Source organism: Triticum urartu, chromosome 4A, assembly GCF_056163025.1.
Source record: "Triticum urartu cultivar PI428250 chromosome 4A, HENAU_Tu73, whole genome shotgun sequence".
Taxonomy (NCBI): Eukaryota; Viridiplantae; Streptophyta; class Magnoliopsida; order Poales; family Poaceae; genus Triticum; species Triticum urartu.
The window spans coordinates 492,924,166-492,943,827 of NC_141876.1; the positions used below are offsets into that span (position 1 = coordinate 492,924,166).

The following is a 19,662-nucleotide window of genomic DNA, read 5'->3' on the forward strand; positions in this document are numbered from 1 at the left end:
AAAGCCCGGACCGTTTCACATGTAAATGCTACTCCCTTAGTTCATAAATATAAGATGTTTGGATGTTTTAATATGAAATACATACGGGCTGATATGAGTGAATAAACGCATTAAAATATGTTTATATACATCTGATTCACAAAAAAGTTAGAACATCCATATATTTATGAACGAAGGAAGTGCTCCGTGATATTACCTCCGCTCCAAAATATTTGTTTTAGATTTTTGTAGATACAAACATATCTGAATCTGAATATACTTGTATCTAGATAATCTAAGATAAGTACTTCCTTTGTAAATAAATATAAAAGCGTTTAGATCACTGAAGTAACATTAGTGATCTAAGGGCTCTTATATTTCTTCATGAACGGATAACAATATTAATCATACGGAGATCGAGAATGCGTGCGTGACAGCCAATGGGAATATATATATCCTCGGCGAATTCCAACCCTGCGCTGCGCCGCGTGCGTCGTCGTCGCCGCCGCGATCCCACGGTACCGTCGCACGAGCGCGCGCGCGAGATTACGTTCGGGAAGTAGTACAAAACAATCCGCCCGGGAGAGAACAAGTGGCCGCCGCGCGTACGTGTCCGGCGCAGGCGCGTTATCCAGCCGCCGACAGCGCCAAACATTTCCCCGGCCGGCCGCTTTTTATTCCCTCCCGCGTCCCTCTCCCGCGCGCACAAGCAGCAGAACCAAACGCCAAGACGCAAAGCGATCGGGAAGAGCTTCCCGATCCCGCTGTCCTGTAGCCGCGCGTGGGAAAGGGGGCCTGCAACTTTTCCTCGGTGCGGCGGCCAGTCCATCCATATATATAGCAAATGGAGAGGAGCTGGTTCGGGTGGAGGAAGGCGAAGCAGGGCGGAGGTGGCGGTGCCGGCGGCGGCGGCGGGGAGAGGGAGGAGGAGGAGGATCGGGCCAAGGTGGTGGTGGACGGGTCCGGGATACGGGAGCTGGTGGAGGACCGGGAGGCGTTCGGCATGTTCGCGGAGAGCAAGTTCCGGCAGCTCGACGCCGACGGGGACGGCCGGCTGTCCGTGCGGGAGCTGCAGCCCGCCGTGGCCGACATCGGCGCCTCGCTCGGCCTGCCCGCGCAGGGCTCCTCGCCCAACGCCGACCACATCTACTCCGAGGTACGTACGTACTATGTGGTGTGCTATGGCTGCTGCACCGGACAGATAGCTAGTCTTGGCTGGCCGCCATGATCTCGTAGCTTGAGGGGCCATGATCCGCGAGCAAGCATACGAGTTTCTGAGCTTGATGGTGTGCGTGTACTGAATTCGCCGCTTGGCACATAAAACTCCACAGCAAAGGTTTCTGTCCGAAACATTCGGTGACACCTGCATGTACTCGCGCCCAGCCCCGGCAGAATTCAGATTTTGGCTGAATTTCAGCGAAACTCCAACCGCTATTTCTGTCCTTTTGTCTAACTGAAAGGAGAATGCATGTGTTGCATGAATGCTTTTTATTTGCCACCTTGCAGTGAGTGTACTACGATGTGTTGAACTCTTTATAATAGTTGTTCAAAAATAACTGCAGAAGCAGAAAAGTTTTGTCAGACAAACAAGAAATAGTCGAAAACTGGTTAAAACAGCGGGATTACTCTAATCCACCTCAATGTGAAACACAACCTCAGTTCGTGGCAGGTGTGTGTGGGTGTATATTTTGCTTTTTGCTCGAAAGATGTAATAGCTCTTCGGTATTTTTATCCTTTTCTTTTAAGCATGCAATGTGCTTTCGTTAATTTAACTAGCTAGATCTAATTTTTTAACCATTTTTTTGTGTGTGTAACACCTAACAAGTACTCCCTCTGTAAACAAATATAAGAGCGTTCTTCCCTACAAATAATTGCGTTCATTCTTGCAAGGATATATACGAGAGACATCACATGCACGAGTTCTCGCAATAATATTTATCACATGTAGTGACTTCAGTTGGATACCCTGAAAAGACGACAGCAACGTTCTATGGGCCATACAGAGCCACAGGATATCGAACAAGAGGATAGAAAAGTTGTGGTTGCTGGCCGGTATACTTAGCAGACGATGATCCTACGTTTGAAGTCGAAATCCTTTTCGCTATCCAATCTCCTACACTAAAAGCTTTAGCCGACGAAGATTTTATGAATTCAATGCGGTATTCAGGTTTGCGCGCAAGTCCGTGTCGAGATGCCCTGAACCCGAGTTCAGGCACGCCATTGGTGGTTTGGGGGCAGAACCTAAAACATCACAATCAGAGCTTTTATCAGTTTTTCCTCATCCTCGTCACCTCGATCATTTACTACAAATCCTGTCAATCTCTTCCGAAATCGATGCCCGCTGATCTATCTGACTTAGCGTCGCAAAAACAAAATCTATCTAATGTTCGCATGAATGATCGTATCACAACGTGTGGTGGACAGCGATATTGATGTGCCCGTGAGGCCCTGAGTTAGTGGAATGCATTGTTCCAACTAACAACGGAGACTAGTTTATCTGAATCGGCATTGAAGGAAGGCACATGTTAAAACAGTTTTAATTTGGAAGAGGGGTGAACTGGGAGAGGTATCACTTCTGAACCAAAATAAATAAATAGTAGGAGTATAAGATTAATTAGTCCAGCAGGTTCAGCAAAACATTTCTGTCAGCTGAAAGACCATTTCCTGCCTGAATTCACATGATCTAAGTTAGTTGCCAGGTCAAGCTTCAGACAGGATAGGCACTTGGACAGGAACATGGATGGGGACAACCCTGATTTTCAGTTCCTTCAACTTTATTTGTTTTTCCTCTAAAGATGTATGCTAAAATTAAAATTCCTTTTTCTCCAAGATAGAGACACATAAATTGCCATAAGAGAAGTCCAGAGACCGGCAACTTTTGTTTGCACTGTTCAACTTCAGACAGGATTCTCAACGGAGACTGCGCCAATTTTTCTTTCCTAAGGCTCCGTTCGTTTAATCCCACCCCCGCCAGGATCGGAGGGGTTTTGTCCCGAACCCCGTGGGTTTTACCCTCCCAGGGGTTGGATCCCCGCTTAGCTTATATGCATCGGTTAAACCCGGACGGGTTTATTTCCCATCCAAAACCCCCTCAAACCGCAGGGATTCCACCGGGTTCTGAGCCACGTCTCCCTCCGCGTGGAAAAAAACCACGCCTCATCTCTTCTCCTCTAGTCGTTTCGTCTCGAAAGAAAAATAAGAGGGCAAGAGCGGCGGCGGCGGCGGCGGGGGGGAAGGAGCCGGAGAGACGAACTCAATCTGTCACGGAATGTGCCACCTGGGTGGGCCGTGGTGGATTGTGGGCTGGCTTTGGGCCAAAGATGGCCTGGATTGCTGCTACAAAAGACCAGGAGCTGGAACAGAGACTGGGGACAAAATCACGAACAACACGGCGGCATCCCTTCTCCTGCCCTTCCCCTACCTTTCTCCTACCCCTGGCCCTCTCTCCCTTGATTCTCCTTCCTGCTGCTACTTGTACCATGGTGAATTAGCTGCCCAAATCTCTGTAATCCTGTACTCTTGAGTGATTAGTGAAGCTGGTGCGTAACACAATCCTCCATTGAAGACCGACTGTTGCCTTCTACATGAACCCCCTCCCCAGCAGAAGATCCTCGGCACGACCTTCTTCTTCCATCCCGACACGAGCTCGAAGGAGATCTCGAGGTGCAGCGGTGTGAGCACGGCGGCTCCCGCAGCGACCCCCATCTCCGGCGTCCGCTCCTCCCAAAAATTCTCTTGCCACGGATAAGATTTTTGCCCTCTCCTCACCACTCTCAATTTCTATTCTGCTAGGCTTCCAGCTCATCTGCCAAGAGAGAGGTGTAAACGAACAATTATACGTAGACAGGGATTATGCAGGAAAGGATTAGTGGGGATTGGGTGACGGGGTGAGGATCACCCAAACCCTGCGTGGATTGGATCCACAAGAGAAGTCCAGAGACCGGCTTATTTGTTTGCTCTGCTGCTATGCCTGAATGCCACATTTCTGTTCTCTCACATGTATCGCAAACCTGATTGATGTGCAGGCAATGAGCGAGTTCGCTCATGGTCATGGGAACCAAGAGGGGGTGAGCAGGGCAGAGTTCCAGGAGGTCCTGTCCGACATTCTCCTTGGCATGGCGGCCGGGCTCAAGAAGGACCCGATCGTGATACTGCGCATCGACGGCGAGGACCTCAGGGACTTCGTGTCCAGCCCAAGGTATGAGCCGGCAGCCGCTGCCATCTTCTCACAGGTTGGGTCTGGAGATGCCCCTCTCTGGCAATGCTTGCTAGCCGCCGTCCAGCAGCTCGGCGTCGACCACGGCATGCCCCCAGCCGCTGACCCTTGGGTAAGCGAACGAATGAACACTCCTTGCCAGTCCTAGCCATTGTTCTTGTCGGATGTCTGAACATAGTACGTAAGATTTGCTTCACACTGGCAGGTGGTAGAGAACGTGGTAGAGCCGGCATTGCAGCAGCTCTCCACCGATGAGCTCGAGCAACCGGCGTCCCGGGACGTCTTCTTAGAGCAGCTGAAGAAGCTGCTGGGCAGCGTCGCGGAGCAGCTTCAGGAGCGGCACGTCATCGTTGCGCACACCGAGAACACCTTCGACGGGACCGGTGTCAGGAGGCTGCTGGGAAACAAGTTCGAGCTGGACAAGGTACACGATCAGACTAACTTGGCATTTTTCTTCAGAGAGTGATCATGAGTATTAATGGTCTATGATGGTGTATGTGCTAGCTGCTGGATTCTGTGTGGAGGGACGTGCCGGCGGAGCTCAGGAAGAAGGCGCCCAAGGACAAGGAGCACCTGCGAGTCGCACTCGATAAGATGGCCGATGCAGCAAGCTTACCACCCCATGGCTCTGTTGCTCAGGTACTGATACTAGTTTTGTTTCAGCCGGCACAGTCGAGACCGTGATGTTTACTGGAGAATGAACATGGTTTTGATTGAATGATCCGCAGGTGGACGCCGTCGTGGACGAGGCGCTCAAGGTGGCGGACGCCGGCGACGGGAAGGCGGTCGAAGAAGCGGAGTTCAAGAAGCTGCTGACGGAGGTGCTTGGGGCCGTGATGCTGCGGCTGAGCGGCGAACCGATCTTCTTCTCCACCAGCACCGTCGTCCACGAGCCGCTGTCCAGCTCGTCCGCCCTGTTGCCGTCGCCGGCGGTGGCATCACCGCCGAGCGAGTAGCAATATGCACATGAAAGGTAAATAGTATGGGAGTGGACATAAGGCCTCTCCGTAAGCGGTGCCTGTGGTTGTGCTTTTTATCTGATCACGAGCATTCCTGCGTTGCTATGGTTGATTGGAACCTGACGGAATGCAGCGTTGCAGTTCGTCAAGTACTCTGGTTAATGTATAAGTTTGGAATAAGGCTACCAAGCCATAAAGACAAATTGTCAATGGGAAATGTTACTGCGTGCGAATGCATTGGTTGGGGGAGATGCTACGTGCGAAAGCATTATCTGTGTTTTGATGTAAGAATGGGAGAAGAAACATTCAGCTTTCATTTCCAATAATAATCAGGAAAAGAAAGTAATCTTTGTGTAGAAAATGATGCTTCAGTTTGTCAACCTCAGTAGAATTCAAAGCGAAAAGAAAAACACGAATCACTACGCAAGTACTGCAAGACATGTCAATAGTTTCCTAAGGTTCACGATGGATAACATGAATCTACGCAAGCACTGGAAGACATGGAGTCATCGCACCGCTTCACACCTCAATAGTTTTGTTCCAGAAGTTCATACGCATCACAGCGTCAGTGCACGGAATAAGGAAAAGTCTCACCGTTTCCTAAGGTTATACTGATCTAGTACAAAGTCAATGGTAACACAAAGGACACATGCCTTGTTTAAGGATCGGATACTTAGCTAGAGATCTTTTGCTTCTTGGGCTTCTTAGGCATGACAAAGTCATCGTCGTCGTCGTCATCTGTGTCGCTAGATGCCTTCTTTCTCTTTTGTGCTGTGGTTTTTCCCTTTGTGGCTGAGTTGGTTTCGACAAAGTCGTCGTCCTCGTCGTCATCAGTGTTGCTAGATGCCCTCTTCTTTTGCGCTGTGGTTTTTCCCTTTGTACCTGAGTTGGTTTTCTTATCGCCTAACAGCAGTACCTTCTTGGTTGGAGAACTTGCCCTTCTCTGTGTAGAAGGCGTTTTGACCGGTGATCTCAGTTTCAGAACCTGTTTCTGACCCTGTTTCCTCGCAAAGACCTCTGTAGCCACATCCAGCGGTAGCAAACCCCATTCCATCAACCTGTACATCCAAACAGTTACTTGCTTACATCAGAGGAACTATTAGTGTATGCATAAAATGTATAAACCAGACATGAATAAATAACACTTTCAACACACAAGCTACAAGTAATTACTACCAGAATGAAATATTATGCTAGTGTATGATTCGGTCAGGAGCAACTAGTAAGTGGAAATCTAACTAAAAACAAGCGAGGTTTATTAGTAATTGATGATGAAACAAGGTCACATCTCTGACTCATGGACCTCATGTTTACCCAAGAAAAGTGGACCTCGGCTGCAAGCAGAACTTGTTTCATAACAACAATTGAGAGGTATAAGGCAGAAGCATACAACCTACACAAACGACACTCACACCACCAAGCTGTTTTATAGCTCAACAGTAATGTGTGCTATAAATGTTCTTATATGGAACCTGCACCAGGCCACCAACCAGTTTTTGGAAAACACTACTAAGCCAGGATTTTATTATCATCATAAGCAAATAACCATTTAGATTCTGTGGCTGACCTTCAATATTTAACACCATAGATCAGTGGAGATTAAAAATACTGGTGCTTTCAAGTTTTAACTGAACTTGGTTCGCCTTTGATATTGCATTAATCTACCAGCAGCCGATCATAATAGCTTCATGTTAGTTCAGCAGTGCAAGACGCAATGATCACTTTATTGTGTTCAGAAATAGTTTAACAATTTCAGATTACTGATGTTCCACAAACACAGAATTGCATTATCAGTCGAGCACAGTGGTACAAGTAACGCTGGCTATATTGTAGTTCAGTATTTATCAAATTTAGAGAACATGTATACAAATACCAATGTGTTTTGATTTATATCTCGTTTCCCAGCTTCTGAAAGGAACTCTAACCCATCCCAAAAAAATCCTTACCTACCAAAAATTTGCCACCGTTGGGAGTTAGACCCATCTAACTCATCCCCAATACCCCTTCTAACTACCAAGAAATTTTTGGAAGCTCCCCCAAAAAAACAGCTTTGGGAGGTTTTGCTCCCTACCAATACTTTTTTTGGCGGGAGAAATTTTCCTCCCCCCCCCCCCCCCCCCCCAAAAAACCGCCACCGCCAAAGTTGCCGCCAGCAACAACTCCGGCCAAGTCACCGGCTCTGGCGAGCCACGCCGCTGCCTATCTACGCCTCCTCCCGTCGCCAGCTCTGGTGAGCCACGCGGCCACCTATCTCCGCCTCCTCCCACCGCCACCGCCACCACCTCGCGCCACCAAGCCAAAGCTCATGGCCGCCACAGCCACCGCGCTGGACCACCCCACCACCTCCTGAGCCGAGAAGCGGCCTTCAGCGTTGTCGAGGCAGGGAATCAGGGGATAGGGTCATGGCATATTGCCCCCTTCCATCCACCGCAGCGGACGTGGCGAGCTTTTGCCTGCCACCCATTAGACAAAATGGCCAAAAGATATTTTCTTTTTCTTGTAATAATGTGGAAATATAGTTGAAATGTAATCTTTTTATGCAAAAGGAGGTGTGAATTAGCCAAAAAAAATTGGAGTTAAGTTTAGGGGATGGCTCAGTTCCCAGTCCCCCAATACCCAGAAATTATTGGGAGTTAAGTTTTGGGACTGGGTTTTCGGGAGTCAAGTTTTGGAGATGGGTTAGAGTTGCTTTAAGTTCATGAAATTATGAGGTGGAGAATTCTCTAACTTATTCCTAATAAAAAATACATATTCAACTAAAATTCAGGGGGTTCTACTGTGATTCTTGGAAACAAGTTTGTTTAAATACCCTGTACAAGCTACCATTATATCTAGTTGGCTAGTCCAAAAAAAAAAACACAGGTACACTGTTTCATAGATGTGGTATCTCACCAAAATGCAGCCATTTCACTATCGGGCACCTGCTCATAGAGCGATTCATAAAATATCCTCAATGGATCCCTCTGTGACAAGAAAGAAAACGATTATTGCTCCGTATGAAAGGAATCAGAACATATCAGATAGGGAAATGCCATAATGGTTATACTTCAGGAGGAGGATCATGTTTCTGCCCTGGCAATTCATACACCTTTCTCTCCTTCTTCACCCCAGCAGCCCCCTCCTTCTTCACCCCAGCAGCCTTCTTTTCATCTTTCTTGATACCAACTTCCTTCTTTATTTTCTTTTCCTCCTTCAATGAATCAAGAAAATAATTTAGAACTATAAACAACACAACATAAATCATGAAAATGACATATACCTTTGTATCATATTCATCTTTTGGTTTCTTAATCTTGGAGATCTTGGGTTTGCCTGCAGCTGGACTTCTCTTCTGCGATTTTGGCTGAAAAGTCCACAACTACTAATCTCAACAACAGAATCGACAAAATAAATCTGGAACAAGAGAAGAAGAATTGTGACCTTGCATTCATCATCAGAACCTGTTTCTTCTTTCTTTACTTTAGAAGCCTTCACCTTGCTATTGGAAGTGCTTTTCTCCTTCTCATTTCCCTAAAAGACACAGCAATGTTATCTTTATACAAGGAAGGAAAGACTGGGAGAAACCAGTAAACTAAATCCAATACATCTCAGCTGAAGGTAATTTTGCAACAGAGAAAATTAAATAAAATGGATATGCTACGAATCGCTGTGGGAAGCTTGACAACCCTCCAATTTTTCTCTAACTGAAAATGTCATCCGGCGACATGTCCAGATCTAAGAAAATATTGGCAAATGAGTTTACGAATCCTTACTAATCGCAAAACGCTCGTAAGAAATCCCCGTATGTCAATAAAAATTGGGTGTGTCTAGGGCACATCTAGATGTGCTCTAGTTATTGCACATCTAAGTGAGTGAATCAAGCATAAAAAGAAAAAAAAAGAGAAAGAAAGTATTCACACGAATCTTAATGTAAGATCAATGACATATGACTTAGATGTGCAATACTTATGGCACATCTAGATGTGCTTTAGCAAAACTGATAAAAATTACAGTTTTGCTAAAGCACATCTAGATGTGCCATAAGTATTGCACATCTACGTCCTATGTCATTGATCTTACGCAGAGATTTGTGTGGGTAATTTCTTTTTTCTTTTCCTTTTTTCTTTTTATGCTTATAATTGGGTCACTTGGATGTGCAAGAACTAGGGCACATTTGGATGTGCCCTAGACAGACCTATAAAAATAATTGAACCGATCTATAAAATTGACATGCTGCTCACACAAATTGGCACCGAAAATATCCTCAAAGATCCGATTCGAACCTTCTTTCCCCGCGAAACCGGAGTGTACTCATCTGCAAAATCCTCGTCGTCGTCGTCTTCCTCCTCCTCCTCCTCGTACTCCTCCTCTTCCTCCTCGTACTCCTCCTTTTTCTCCTTCTTTGCACCCCCATTGCTCGCTTTTTTGGCCCGACGCGCAAGCGGAATGTTATCATCGTCGTCCTCCTCCTTCTTGACCTTGGTGGCGCTCGCCGCGCTCGCTTTCTTCTTGCCTCGAGAGAACGCCAGCGGCACGTCGTTTTCATCGTCTTCGTCGTACACCTCCTTCTTGGGCGGATTGTGCGGCGCCGCAGTGCCCGCGGAAACGGCGGCGTCTTCTCCGGCCATTGCTGCGGTGGGGTGAGGCGAGGGTTTCGGCTTTTCGGGGTCGGTTTTGGGGGGTAATGGGGGAGAGACCCGAGGGCCCGAGCTGGTGGACAAGGAGGAATAACGACAGAGGATTTAGACCGAGGGATGAAGGATGCCCTCACCAGCGCCGGCGGTCGGGCGGCGGCGCTGGGGCGCTTGCGCCTATCGGCCGATGGGGAAGAGGCAGAGGGCGGCGGCGCTTCCTTCTGTGGTCCGGACGAAGTTAGGGAAAGAGCGGAAGGGGTTCAATCCCGGATGACCAAAGGCCGGTATTAGGCTGGGCTACTGAGAAACAGTCTGATTCCTCCCGGGCCGCCACTGTGATTCAAGTTGGGCCACACGGGCTTCGTTGGACTGGACTGGGGAAGGGAAAGGCAAATCCCCGTGGCGCTGTTAGGCCGGCTCAGTGCGGATGGGGCCATTTTTCTTCCGTCTTTTTCTTCTTCTGGTTTTTCTGCGTTTTTTGTTTTTCGTTTATTCTTCCGAGTTTTCTGATGGTTTCTTTCTTTCTCTCTTCCTTCTTATTATTTTATTCCTATTTTTATATACATATATAAATTTCTTATAATAAGCGATTAATATTTTATAAATATGCGATGAACATTTTTAATACATGATGAATATTTATAATGCGCGATTAACATTTTTCAGATATACAAGCATGCATATTTCCCATTTTACGTAATATAGTATATTTAAAATAAATAAAAATATTTCTTCATTATCTATATAAATATGTGAAGTATCCTTTTTAAATAACAAACCATGTAAGCACATGTGTTCCCTCTATAATTCCACGCTTAATTAAGGCATGGAATAGGAGGTCCTGGGAAGAAAGCGATGGGAATAGCTCGTTATGATTCTTCACATCTCGATGGGAATAGCTCGTTAGGCTGGTTTTTCCACAAATGTTTTTCTTCGGTTTCTTTCGGTTTTTTTGCATTTATGGTTTGGCATTTTATTTATGGGAGCCACTGATTGGTGGGTTCCCTCGCAGGGAACCACGAAGGAGCACCCGCGCTTGTCACATGGCGCTGGCTAGTAAGCCAAGTGAAGCAGGTGTACGGCGTCACAGTGTGTACAATAACCGGTTTCAACTCCCTTTTCTCATTTTTCCCTCGAGTTTGTGTTTTCTGGAGTGCAACATGTGATGTGTAAGGTGTGTTGCGGGGGAGTAAAGTCTAAAAAAAACCTTGAACTCGTATTTCTTGTCGAAATCGGACCCTCATCTTCTAGTCCCTGAAATCGGCACCCGTACTTATTGATCCCAGTTAATCCTGACCTTGTCCGAGCCTAGATCAGTTTGGTATCCTAGAAACACACAAGGAATGTGACTACAACCTCTAGAAATTTTAGATCCAAACTCGAAATGCACATTGAGAAACAAAAAAGACAAATCCAAATGTGAAGTGTCAATGTTGCTTTTGTCTTTTTTACACTAGTCATGCTAGATTTCACATTTTTGTTTCTCAATGTGTGTTTTGAGCTTGACCTAAAAATTTTAAGGGCTGTAGTCACATTCCTTGTGAACATTCGCATTTTTTCTGAAATTTTTTGAAACATTTTAAAAAATTGACATTGGAGCACTGGGAGTATCACAAGGCTAGGAGCACTCGATACTTTCCCATTGCATGGTTCATAGGTACTCTGTGGTGCATGCGGTACATTGTGTGTTTCACCTGATAGCATATGTCTGCTTTGCCACTCGCGAAGCACATGTGTGCTATATGGTGAAGCACATGGAACACAACTTGCGCTACACGTGAATGCACTACATTATGGGAAAGTACAAGTACGTTGCCACGTGAAAATTTCATGGAGTACAAGTTAGTTATTGGTGTGAGAACAAATTGCATTCAAAAAATATTTGTCAAAATCTATCAACAATGAACCTAATTTTAAAGATCTCAACACGAGGAACACAATAATAAAAACAATTTAATTTGAACGCTTGGTTTAAGAGTTGTTTCATTATTAAAAAATTGGGCACACACAAAAAAGAACATGTGCAATCAACCATATCATCTTCTTGTTGGGAAACCAATCAAAATACTTTGGTGGCAATAAACTATGCACATGTGTCGCGCCGCTTGCGGCCACTAATAACTTTTGGGTGACCTTAACAAGGGTACACATGACTTCGTTGGTTTGTGCATATTTTTTAGTACTAAAAAGAAGGAAAATCTTTTTTTATAGGTTGATCAAAATGACAGGTCCATCCAGTGTACATCCACTCAACCGCGGGTGATCAGAGTATCAGGCGAAGGAAATCGCGCATTTGCATGTTGTCCCGCTCATCTCTCAACCGCATTCTTACTGCCAGAAGCATCTTGTGACCGCCCGCTTCTTCCATCTATCTCCCTCACATGACCATCTTTTAGTATTTCCCGTCGCACTACTTGCTCCTCCTCTGCCTATAGACCAATCGGCACAACCGCTTGCTACAAGCGAGAGACAAGGTGTGCAGCTACATCACCCCGTCGCTACATGCATATGCTAGTGTTGCAAAGGAGGGAATGAATGTTACAAGGTGCTAGGCGGCCACGCTTGGCGCTTGGAGCTGCAAGTCGATGCTGCAAGAGCGACAATGTCGGGTTGTGTGCGGCAATCATCTATGCTGCCACCATGGTGATGTTGTGACGGTACGGTGAGGGTACGTGCATTCAGTACTACAACGACATGATCTGGAGAGACAAAGAAAGATTACACAATCTGGGCTACAACCGTGTTGCTTTAGAAGATCCGGCGTGGCGGTCAGTCTAATCACTTCCCCTCACTTTAGGCCTAAATCAAGGCCGAGCCTTAAGCCTGAATTATTGGCCGTGGAATGATCCTTGTCGACTTGAATGGACAGTCCAGAAAGCTTCACTTTTAGATTCCGACTAGACTAAAGTATTGGACAGACCATTCTATGTACCGTCACCTTCTCACTTCACCAAGTATGTGGCCTCATCTCATCAATTAGGGCATGTACAATAGTGACATATGAATACATATGCCTCATAACAAAAAATAGTTTGACATTTACATTTGTTTTTTCTCCTCAATGCAAGCTATCATTAGTGGGCCTCATCAATAAATAGAAAATAAAGACTCTAATACATATGCATCCGTCTCCCGCTGAGGATCCCGCTTCTATGTCCGAACCCACTTTATTTGATATCCGATCCTACATGGCATCACCCTAAGATTATGGGTTGGCCATGCCTTTACTACTCTGCACATATCAGCATCACAAGTTATACTATGCCAAGAAAGAATATCATCGTGTTCCCAAACATACATCATGCTACACGTAAAGCTAATGATGATAGCTCTGCTTCTGAACCTCTCCCCGCCACGCGCACACCACCACCCGCAGCACAAAGACTTTTTTTGAGGTGCTGTTTTGCTGACGGGGACGTCCACCGGGAGCTCATCGATCAGCTGTGATACCTGAAGCAGACAGCGCCAATCCTGGGTGCTGGGTCTAGGTGAATAATTTAGCCACCGGAAGTCCACAAGCCCACAGGCTCCACTCCACGCACGAACTTCCAATCCATCCGTCTCCTCGCCACGCGCGCCAGGCCACAGCCGCAACACGCTCGCTACTACTAGCAGTTACGCGCCCCTATCCCCCCACCTCTCCCTTCCACTTTCCCCACCTCGCAGGCCAAGCAAACGCACGCCAGGCGAGGCAGCACAAAGAAGCAGCGAGGCAGCCATGTCGTACTACGACCGGCGCGGGGAGTCGTCGGTGCTGGAGGCGTTCACGCTGTCGCCGCTGCCGTACCCGGTGATCCTGATCCTGATGATGGTGACGCTGCTGCTGGGGGCGTCGTGGTTCTTCTCCTACGAGGAGTTCATGGAGGAGGCGTCGGAGCAGTTCAGCTGGTTCCTGCTGGGCGTGCCCATCGCGCTCGTCCTCCTCATCCGCTGGATCTCCTCCGTCGACACCTTCGAGGGCTACTTCGGCTTCTACCCCACCGAGAGCCGCTGGCGGGGCTACCCGGCCGCGCCCTCCGAGGGCAGCTCCCCCTGGGGCGTCGCCATGGTCGTCCTCCTCCTCCTCGTCCTCGCCAGCTTCCACTCCACCTTCCAGGACATGTGGAAGGCTTGATGGAATGATCGGTTCTCCGATCCATACCTCGTACGTATGTGTGTATGTATGTGATTCCATCGTGTCGATCTGTAGTACGCCTATGAATGATTGATTGTTGCTTCCAGGCGGTTGCTGCACCTGCACGTATGTATGCCTTGCTTTTCCTCCTGTACTGTACATAGATGATGGAGGTTATATTCTGCTAGTAGCTAAAAACTATAGAGCTTGAGTGTTACCCATCTGTACTGGTTCTTGTTCTGTGTCTTACTGAATGAATCAGTAGGTTTCTGTTGGAAAATTTACTCTATCCACTGCACCTTATAATCAATCATTCTGTTGAAATATTTGATGTCCTTCGTTCTTCATCAACATACATGTTTCTTTTTTCTTTTCTTTTTTTCTGAAACTGGGTTGCAGTTGGTGGGAGCAATCATAGATAGAAGCTGCACAAAGGAAGATACGATCAGTGGGACACAGCGGGTAGATGAAACGCGATAGTAGGAGCATAGACTGGAGGGTTCTGGGACGCGGGCAATCATGACACTTGTTCGTTCTGGTATTATCCCTTTGCGAACGGATCTCGGCCCATGGCCAGAATCTTGTCCTCTCGTCCACCTGGTGCTTGCTGGTGGTGCTAGGACGGAAGGAAGGAAGATTGCCGACGCCACTGTGACCAACATGGGCAAAGATAGGGAGAGGTTGTTGGCCCGTCAATGGATATCACTTTGTACATATGTGCAATTCTGCATGATCCACAGAAACCTTATTCGACAGGAGAAAGATCCCGAAAAACCTGCAGGTTCCGGTGGGAAACTGTACTCGGGTCGTGGCTATTTTCCCGTCATCTTCGAACGGCGCTGCATCATTAATTAAGGCGGGCTTTTGGAGAGGGGGAGAAAATTACTCGATCTTTGCCGGTGCGGTTGTTGTTCCGACGACGGTGTCGGCCACGAAGATAGCAAATTTTTTTAAAGTAAGCGAATCTCTAGCCCCGGAAGTGCACCCTCTTGGCAAGGACACGGTGTATTCGGCTTTGCTAGATGCCTCCTTCTCGTGGCTTCCTGGAGCCGGGGAGTGTGATGTGAGTCTTGTTCAAAGTGTTTTATAATTCCTTGCTTGCGACCTTCCGCTGAGAATAAATTGCACCGACGGTCTTTTTATTCGTCGTCGTGTATGTGCACATCGGTCACGCAAGTTGAAATTGTGGTGTGCAGTGCAGGTCGAAATGTGTCTATGTCAGACCTGACAGCCAGGTGGTTGAATTCGCCACCTGCGCCTCCACCGACCGGTTGTGGGTGATAGTAACAAACACGAGAATGGATATCGGTAAGTTGCATGAATATGACCTAAATCATAATATAGCGCATAATTAGTGATGTGGGATCAAATGCCCATGTTTTCTCTTTAACGTAAGCACAAGTTCCGTATGTTCACGAAGTACGTGTATGTAGGGATCCCTTGTCTTCGTCGCTCTCGGACCATTGCCCTCTCTTGCTTGCCAATGATTGTGGCCCTAGAAGACCTCGAAGTTTTAAATTTGAAATTTTTTGGCCTTCCCTTCCACGTTTCAATGAGGTTGTGCATAACTTTGGAATGAGCATTCGATGCACACCGAACCTTATCAAGTGTTGTTCCATAAGCTCCAAAAAAACCGGTGTCCGGCTTTGCGAATGGAGTAGAAGCCTCTTCTCCAAGTCCAAACTCCATCTGCATGCCGCTCTTAGAATCATTCTTGAGCTTGATGTGGCACAAGAATCGCGCGCCTTAAGCCTTGCCGAGCATGATCTCCGGGCTCATCTCAAGAAAAGAGTGGTCAATTTGGCGGTCCTTGAGCGTTCAAGCAAGAAACAATGTGCCCGCATTCCCAATTTGCAGGAGGGCGATGCCAATACCAAATACTTTCATAGGCGCATAAACGCTAGGAGGCGGGAAAAAAATCATATTCACCTTTTGGAGCACAATAATGGCTGGGTCACTGAGCATGAGAGAAAGGAGGAAATCATCCTTGACCACTTCTCCAACATCATCGGAAAGACTAATGCTAGGAAAAATGACTTCAATTGGGATCAATTTCACTTCGAAGAGTGCGACCTTGGTACGCTTGATGAGCCCTTCATGATGGAGGAAGTGCACAATGCCATCAAGCAAATGCCCAATGACAAAGCCCCAGGACCGGAAGGGTCCAACGGAAGTTCTTCAAGTCTTGTTGGGGCATTATTAAAGATGATGTCATGCGGGTCATCCACCAATTTGGTAACCTCCATGTTGCCAAACTCCATTGTCTTAACTCGGCGAACGTTGTGCTCTTGCCCAAAAAGGATGGGGTGGAGGGGATCGGTGACTATAGGCTTATAAGTCTAATCCATGCCATAGCCAAGATCATTGCTAAGTTGCTTGCGATCCATCTTGGGCCTCATACGGACAACCTTATCTCCAAGGCCCAAAGTGCTTTCATAAAAAAGAGAAGTATTCTTGACAATTTCATGTACGTGCGCAACCTCGCTCGTAGGCTCCACAAAAGCAAAACGCCATCCATCCTTCTCAAGCTTGACATCCGGAAGGCTTTTGACTCTGTGCGGTGGGACTACATTCTTGATCTTCTAAAACAGAGAGGTTTCCCTAGCAAGTTTCGTGAGTGGGTTGCGGCCCTACTTTGTGCATCTACCTCTCATATCCTACTCAATGGTGTTCCTGCCCCCCCATTAAGCACGACCAGGGCTTTTGTCAAGGAGACACACTCTCGCCTCTATTGTTTGTCATCGCCATTGACCCTCTCCAACAAGTTCTGGACCTGGCCACTAGGCATGGGTTGCCTCACAAGATCAGAGGCCATGGGGCTGTGTGTAGGACGCCGCTATATGCCGACGATGCAATGGTGTTCATGGCTCCCATCAAGCAAGATATTGATAACCTCTCGTCCATCTTGGGATGTTTTGGTGAGGTCGCCAGATTAGAGACAAACTTACAAAAGAGCTCCTTTGTCCCCATTGATACGTCTCCAACATATCTATAATTTTTTTATTATTCCATGCTATTATATTATCATTCTTGGATGTTTTACAATAATTTTATAGCAACATTATATCATTTTTTGGGACTAACCTATTGACATAGTGCCAGTGCTAGTTGCTGTTTTTAGCTTGTTTTTTACTTCGCAGAAAATCAATACCAAACGGAGTCCAAACGCAGCGAAACTTTTTGGAGATTTTTTCTGGACCAGAAGACACCTGTTGGGCCAAAGAAGTACCAGAGGGGGGCTCCGAGGGGAGCACAACCCACCTGGGCACGCCTGGGGGCCCAGGCGTGCCCTGGTGGGCCGCCTCCTGCATCGCCTCTTTGCTCTATAAATACCCTAAAAATCCAAAAACCCTAGGGGAGTCGAGGAAACACAGTTCCAGCCACCGCAAGTTCTAGAACCACCAGATCCAATCTAGACACCATCACGGTGGGTTCACCATCCTCATTGGTGCCTCTCCGATGATGTGTGAGTAGTTCATTGCAGACCTACGGGTCCGTAGTTAGTAGCTAGATGGCTTCCTCTCTCTCTTTCGATTCTCAATACGATGGTCTCTTGGAGATCTATTTGATGTAACTCTTTTTGCGGTGTGTTTGTTGGGATCCGATGAACTTTGAGTTTATGATCAGATCTATTTTATCCATCAAAGTTATTTGAGTTTTGATCTCTTATATGCATGATTACTTATAGCCTCGTATTTCTTCTTCGAATCTTTGGTTTAGTTAGGACGACTAGATCGATTTTTTTTGCCATGGGAAGAGGTGCTTTGTGATGGGTTCGATCATGTGGTGTTCTTTCCCAGTGACAGAAGAGGCGGCAAGACACATGTTGATCGCTGCTATTAAGGATAACAAGATGGGGTCTATTCCTACATGAATAGATCTTGTCTACATCATGTCATCGTTCTTATTGCATTACTCTGTTTCTCCATGAACTTAATACACTAGATGCATGCTGAATAGCTGTCGATGTGTGGAGTAATAGTAGTAGATGCAGGCAGGAGTCGGTCTACTAATCTTAGACGTGATGCCTATATAATGATCATTGCATGGATATCGTCATAATTATTTGAGGTTCTATCAATTGTCCAACAGTAATTTGTTTACCCACCGTATGCTATTTCCTCGAGAGAAGCCACTAGTGAAATGTACGCCCCCCGGGTCTATTCTTTGTCATATTTGCTTCGAGATCTATTTTTATTTGCTTTTGTTTTCAGATCTATTATTCTAAAAACCTAAAAATACCTTGCTGCACTTTTTCTTTATTTATTTTGTTTTATCGCAAGATCTATTTATCAAAAATCATACGAACCTATCTACCTTTTACCCGAGAGGGATTGACAACCCCTCTTACGCGTCAGGTTGCAAGTATTTGTTCTTTGTGTGTAGGTACCATTTACATAGTGTTTCTTGGTTCTCCTATTGGCTCGATAACCTTGGTTTCATCACTGAGGGAAATACCTACCGTAGTTGTGCTGCATCATCCCTTCCTCTTCGGGGAAACACTAATGCGGACACGAGCCATCAAGAAAGGATTTCTGGCGCCGCTGCCGGGGAGACATCATCAACATCTATCAGGTTCCTAATCACAAATCTCATCTCCTTGCATTTTACATTATTTTCCATTTTCTTCTCGTTTTCATCTCTCCCATTTCACATTTTTTTCGTTTTATTCGCCCTCTTTTTTGTTCGTCGTTTTCTCGCCAGATTTGTTTTTGTTTATAATCCCGCTTGCTTTATCGTTATGGCTAGTTCTTCCTCTGTTACGTGTACCCTCAAGAATGAGGTTCTTAATTTTAAACAAAGGGGAGGGGAGAATCTAAAAGATGCTTGGTATAGAATTTGCAGTGCTCATAATAGATCTATTCATAAGCAATCTACCGTTGTTCTTCTTCGCAGTTTTTATGTGGGCATAACCACTTGGTATAGATTCGTCCTTGATATGATTACGAGTGGAAATTTCTTGATGTGTCCATCTTTGGATGCTTTTAATGCCATGGTAGATCTAGTGGGTGTTGGAAATATGCCCTAGAGGCAATAATAAAAGGATTATTATTGTATTTCCTTGTTCATGATAATTGTCTTTTATTCATGCTATAATTGTGTTATTCGGAAATCGTAATACATGTGTGAATACATAAACACCAACGTGTCCCTAGTAAGCCTCTAGTTGACTAGCTCGTTGATCAACAGATAGTCATGGTTTCCTGACTATGGACATTGAATGTCATTGATAACGAGATCACATCATTAGGAGAATGATGTGACGGACAAGACCCAATCCTAAACATAGCACAAGATCGTATAGTTCGTTTGCTAGAGTTTTTCCAATGTCAAGTATTTTTTCCTTAGACCATGAGATCGTATAACTCCTGGATGCCGTAGGAGTGCTTTGGGTGTACCAAACGTCACAACGTAACTGGGTGACTATAAAGGTATACTACGGGTATCTCCGAAAGTGTCTGTTGGGTTGACACGGATCAAGACTTGGATTTGTCACTCCGTATGACGAAGAGGTATCTCTGGGCCCACTCGGTAATGCATCATCACAATGAGCTCAAAGTGACCAAGTGTCTGGTCACGGGATCATGCATTACGGTACGATTAAAGTGACTTGCCGGTAACGAGATTGAACGAGGTATTGGGAGACCGACGATCGAATCTCGGGCAAGTAACGTACCGATTGACAGGGAATTGTATACGGGGTTGCTTGAATCCTCGACATCGTGGTTCATCCGATGAGATCATCGAGGAGCATGTGGGAGCCAACATGGGTATCCAGAT

At 46.3% G+C, this 19,662-nt stretch overlaps 3 protein-coding genes across 3 annotated transcripts; 2 read left to right on the forward strand and 1 right to left on the reverse strand.

Annotated features, from left to right (window-relative positions):
• The first annotated feature begins 667 nt into the window (after window positions 1-667).
• Window positions 668-5,405, forward strand: LOC125552269 (uncharacterized). Its single transcript, XM_048715766.2, has 5 exons — window positions 668-1,135; window positions 4,005-4,307; window positions 4,401-4,619; window positions 4,700-4,834; window positions 4,924-5,405. The coding sequence occupies exons 1-5, from the start codon at window positions 824-826 to the stop codon at window positions 5,149-5,151; spliced, it is 1,197 nt and encodes a 398-aa protein (XP_048571723.2). The 5' UTR covers window positions 668-823; the 3' UTR covers window positions 5,152-5,405.
• A 250-nt stretch (window positions 5,406-5,655) lies between these two features.
• LOC125552270 (uncharacterized) lies at window positions 5,656-10,028 on the reverse strand. The gene is made up of 6 exons (XM_048715767.2): window positions 9,417-10,028; window positions 8,575-8,664; window positions 8,414-8,497; window positions 8,201-8,344; window positions 8,047-8,117; window positions 5,656-6,212 (listed from the first exon to the last, which is right to left on the reverse strand). The coding sequence occupies exons 1-6, from the start codon at window positions 9,759-9,761 to the stop codon at window positions 5,828-5,830; spliced, it is 1,119 nt and encodes a 372-aa protein (XP_048571724.1). The 5' UTR covers window positions 9,762-10,028; the 3' UTR covers window positions 5,656-5,827.
• A 3,254-nt stretch (window positions 10,029-13,282) lies between these two features.
• Window positions 13,283-14,207, forward strand: LOC125552268 (uncharacterized). The gene has a single exon (XM_048715765.2). It carries the CDS (start codon window positions 13,486-13,488, stop codon window positions 13,879-13,881), a length of 396 nt encoding a protein of 131 aa, XP_048571722.1. The 5' UTR covers window positions 13,283-13,485; the 3' UTR covers window positions 13,882-14,207.
• The last annotated feature ends 5,455 nt before the right edge of the window (window positions 14,208-19,662 follow it).